This window comes from Penaeus japonicus, unplaced genomic scaffold (genome assembly GCF_977035675.1).
Source record: "Penaeus japonicus unplaced genomic scaffold, GWHDUDI00000001_assembly GWHDUDI00000033, whole genome shotgun sequence".
Lineage (NCBI taxonomy): Eukaryota > Metazoa > Arthropoda > Malacostraca > Decapoda > Penaeidae > Penaeus > Penaeus japonicus.
Genome location: NW_028234435.1, coordinates 20,633,347 through 20,638,346, shown reverse-complemented (window position 1 = coordinate 20,638,346; position 5,000 = coordinate 20,633,347). Strand labels below are relative to the sequence as shown.

The 5,000-nt window shown below is 37.4% G+C and overlaps 1 protein-coding gene across 2 annotated transcripts in view; it reads right to left on the bottom strand.

Annotated features, from left to right (window-relative positions):
- The window catches only part of Usp7 (Ubiquitin-specific protease 7), a 33,232-nt gene that overhangs the window by 509 nt on the left and 27,723 nt on the right, over positions 1-5,000 (bottom strand). For both annotated transcript variants that reach the window (XM_086530488.1, XM_086530489.1), the window contains exons 16-22: positions 4,878-5,000; positions 4,505-4,650; positions 4,074-4,227; positions 3,748-3,884; positions 3,286-3,574; positions 2,768-2,861; positions 1-2,628 (exon numbers count right to left, since the gene is read on the bottom strand). The exon at positions 1-2,628 is cut by the window's left edge and continues 509 nt beyond it. In XM_086530488.1, coding sequence (XP_086386614.1) covers positions 2,525-2,628; positions 2,768-2,861; positions 3,286-3,574; positions 3,748-3,884; positions 4,074-4,227; positions 4,505-4,650; positions 4,878-5,000 — 1,047 coding nt within the window. In that variant the 3' untranslated portion in view covers positions 1-2,524. The remainder of the gene's footprint in view (positions 2,629-2,767; positions 2,862-3,285; positions 3,575-3,747; positions 3,885-4,073; positions 4,228-4,504; positions 4,651-4,877) is intronic.

Here is a 5,000-nt window from a genome sequence, read left to right as displayed (position 1 = left end):
GGTAAAGAAAAAAAAAAAAAGAATAAAATAACGAAATTCACTGGGGAGGGGGAGGGGGCACCTTACAGAAGAAAACCTATTCATTGTTTAATCAAATGCATTATTCATAATGACCAAGAATACTCTTAACCATCCACAGTGGCCACAAAATCCTAATATACAACAATACGGTCATGTGATAGAAATAAAGTAATGGAAGTGTATAAATAAGCTGGGGATTCGTATTTACTCTTAATAACATTGACTCCTTAAATCTGTCATATGAAATTTCAATAACCATGTAATTATTTAAATATTCTCAAAAAATGAAACGAGGGAATAGAGGGGGATAATCTTTTTTTATATGGTACTCCATTATAAATTCTGTAAGTAGTAATTTTTGTTAAGTCTAAATCTGTACATCTCTCATGCTGCATAAAACTGGTGTGTTGAAGTTTTCTGTTTATTTACTTGACTGATCCATTACATGAAGACCCAAAGTGCAGCTGGTACAGAATGGATCACTGCCGGAGTATCACAGTCATGGTGCAAGGTGAGGAGGGTGGAGAGGGGCGACTGGAGGGAAAATGGGGTTCTGTGGAGGGAGGGGAGGGCTGGGGGAAGGGGAAACGGGGGGAAGGGGGAGGGGATTAACTCGTTGGAGGGGTATCAGTGGTGTTAACATGATGGTGATGGTGATGTGGTGGTGGTGTGGTGTGCTGCCCTTCACATTTCCACCGTTGCAGTGCCTCAGTACCTTCGTTTTAGAATAAGACTACCACATACTCAATTCCTACTCTCTCTATGAGGTGTGTGTGACTGTGGAATATACATCTTGATTTTTTTTTCTTTTTTTCTTTTTTTAAAGAGATGTAGATACAGCTGTGTATTGACTCTATACACACGATAGCTTTATTAAAAGCGTGAAGTCTTTACAGATAAATAACCACATTAAAATAACTAAACAAAAAATAAAAAAAGGTCTCCACTTTGGAAAAATACTCAAAAAGACTGAAATTAAGGCACTACTGTACATTGGAAAAAAATAAAATAATACGAAGGTAATCCCACAAGTTCTAATGGACACATAATATTATGTGGGTCATTGATACTGTTATAATAAGAGCAAAACAACCCATACAGAGCATAATAGAGAGGTTCTGGAGTTAAATGTACCTCATTCTGCACAAAACTTAAATAAAAAATGTTACATTCACTGTAAAAACACTGTTAAAGTTTGGATACTCACTTCTATTATGTCCCTGAAACTAGCATAGTGCCTAAAATGAGATAAGCTACAATTTATTCATTGTTTATAAGTTAAAGTAAATATGTTACATTAACATTATAATGAAATACTTTTCTTTTCCCAAGGTGATTAAAGCTACATGGGGTTGAATATAGGACTTGACAGACACATTTATATAGGCATTTCATGAAGCTGCCCCTTGTAAGTGACCAATAATTCCATTCAAAGTGAGGTTAGAAGAGCTGAACGACAATTCCTTGCCTACCGGCTAAGTAGAACATTACACAAGGCTATGAAAGGTTGCATAATCTGGTTCCTCAAATAAAACTTCTTTCTGGCAAGCTTTGTGATACTTTTTTTTTTCTTCAAGGCTTTGTAAACAATGCAATTATTTAACCACGGCAAGTCACACCACAGAAACACCTCACCAAAGGGTAAAAATCAAATGTAACCACTGCTTCATATCCTCATTTATGCATCGGCCCTACGGACTTTCCTTTCGCCATTCTGAATCCCACTCCTGCAGAACTACTGTTTATCATGTTCTTAAAAAAGGACGTGCGAGATCTCCAGTGAATGTAGGGCGAGAAGTGATAACTCTTGACCTTGTAACTTTTGACTTGTAATTTGCAATACAATGCAGCTGTTCAGTGTAATGCATAATCATTATTCACCTCCACGGATGCAGCTACCTTATCACAGAATTATAAAACATTGTGGCTACAAGTCGAATAATGCCTTCAAGCACATTCATTACCTACACAATCTATTTAAAATGTCAGACAACAACCATTAAGAAATGCCTTCAGTTTCAGCCATGGCAGCTGTATATATCATTAGTTTCACGAAGCATTCAATATCGTGCTGAAATTCTAGTAGTTTGTTCTCTCTAAAAGATAAATAAATAATAATAATAAAAAAAGAAAACCACATTATCTCCGACAGTGTCCACTTGCAGCCCTTTCTGGAACACAGCAAACTGTCAAGCTTCATGACGAGTGCATATAGCTACACTACACAGCCACATTCACCTTCCGCACATGCTCTCTGACACCCCACGTTACATGCACATGGCAGCCCCACACCACTGTGAAGGCTTGTGTGAGAAGAGGCGAGGAGGGGGTGGTCAGGGATGGTCAACCGGCAGCTCCACGCAAGGCAGAACAGCACACGGCACCAACACCACACATGGGGACAGGGAGGTCAACACCCTCTTCTTTATTTCTCTTTTTCTCCCTACAGGTTGGTAAATTTTCTCCTTTTAAAGTTCTGATGTTCCTACGGTTATCCTCTGCCTCAATTATATATCTTTATGGGCTTTTCTAAGTAGTTGTATCTGGAGCGTTTGGGAGCTTTGTTGACGTGTTCCAGTCCAAGCCATGGCTTGGCAGGCAAGGAGGCTGTGGAAGAACATAAACTATGAGTAAACATATCATAGTATTATAAAGTTTTAGATTTCACATTAATGTACATGTTTTTCATTTGAAATATTCCTTGAGGAACTCTATTAACACAAAAAAATATAATAACTGTTCTTACTCTGGTTAGGGTGGGGTTTGAATTCCTGTAGGTTAACTACTTCATCATCTGTGATAAATGTTGGCCTTCCCATTACAACTATAGCAAACCGGTACTGAAAAAAATATATATGTAAGGAAAAAGGAAACTACCAGGAGAGAAAATCAATTATACACAATAAGATGAAAATGTTCTAATTATGTTGAGAATCTAATAAGTATATGTTCATATCAAAAATATGTACCTATCATTTTATTTACATCTACTTACATTTTCCTCACAACGCAATATCAATGCACTAAAAAATAAAATAATAATGAAACAAGAATTTGATATCTTATTTCTTTCCCTATATTGCACTTTCTCAAATATCACATTGAAGTCTAACTTTTGCTAAGCAACATTATACCACAAAGACCTCAAACTAGAAGTTTCCAAAACAATTCATAAAAGATCTCATACAATCTTAGCCACCATCATAATCATTGCCTCTCTGTTCCACCTTCCATTATCCTCCTCAAAACTTCTCTATGCCTCACCTTTTCAAATTCTTTGTCTGGCACATCCAGCTTCTTCTGGATGCGATCCCGCACATGAGAGAAAAGCTCTCCTTGCTTGACCTTGAAGAGGAATGGGATACCAAAAGTAGAAAATATTTCCTTGTGGAAATGTGCCACTTGTATGAGCATCTCGTCCTCAGCGACGTGAAGGTCCTCGAGGGGAATTTCTTCAATGCGATACGATCTTGTTCCTGCCGTACTTAGCGCATCTAGACTCATGGATTCCTGTGGCGTCGAGGCGATCTTGTACGAGGAAATATCTACAAGCCTGGAAACAGCATAAAAACTTTATCAGTCACCTTGAGCTATACTTACAAATCGAGTTAATACTCAAGACAAATTCAAGAGAAAGACACACATTACCTAAACAAATTTTCCTCTCTTCATTACTCTTTGCAGAAAGTCAAAATGTTACCTTGATCTAATCTACGGATCACTTACCTCAGTTTCCCAGATCCATTTTCAGATAATGTGACTTGTTTTCTGGCTTCGTGTAGCAGGTCTGCCACTGTGCCGTTCTTATTTGGATACAGGACTAACTCTTGCTCCTCCTTCATACGTTCTCCAAGCCACATACACTGCAGATCAATTAACATGCATGAGCAAAAGCATGACAAGAGTGAGTGGTACCATTTTGTTGCAATGGCTGATTTCTGGGATCACTTCAGGTCAAATTGTTCTAATCCAATATATATATATATATATTCTTTTTTATGACTATGAATGAGAAGTCATATTTTGTACTTTAAATGTTAACAGCTACTCACCTTGAATTGCCTCTTATTTTCTAATTCATTAATCTTAATACTAAGTTGCTGGTAGTATATTTTTTTAGGGTGCCGGGGCTTCATGCAGACTAGCATATCCTTGAGGGTTCCCTCGTAGGTGCATCTCACTGGGTTGCCTGGCCCATCTCGGTAACTGAAAGTCAAACAATGATATTCTTTCATGACACTAGGGAATCAAGAGCACTAAGCATCATTCTAAAATTTGGTATCTTTCTTTTCTAATCGAAAATAAAATATTAAATCAATAAAAATAAAAAAATAAACTATATGTAAAACAATTAAAGCTAGAAAAACAAAAAATATATATATTCTTAAATACACACAAACAATATCAGAAACACTTTCATCATATTCGCAGCACATAAACAAAGAGCATAATCAATGCAAAGAAAAATAACCAAACAACAGACCTCTGTGACTTGAAAAACTGCAACAGGTACGGGTCAGTATCGAGACGATGAGCAACGGCTCTGGCCATCTGATCATAATTCATCCTTTGGGACAGCTCCATAGTGAACCCTGGGTCCGTGGGGACTGTCTTATCACAGAATGTAACCTGCAGAGGAGGAATATGTTCAGCCTAATTGGGATACACTGTAAAACATTAACAACAAAATATATGTTAACTTATATCACACATTGCATTCCTTAACTTACACAATTAGATTCTATAGAAATTCAAGTGATCAAACTCAAACAAATATCAACTGGCATTTATCATAATATCAACATATAATTTTCAATGAACAATATCATCAATTGAAAATATCACAAAAGACTAACCTCCACCCGGAAGAAGAGGTCCCTAAAGTAGTCGCGGCAGGACGGAAGCTCAAGGCTGGGATCGTCCAGAAGGTCGTCTCGCTGGAACACTATGATGTCACCGTCCATCAGTTCATCTAACAC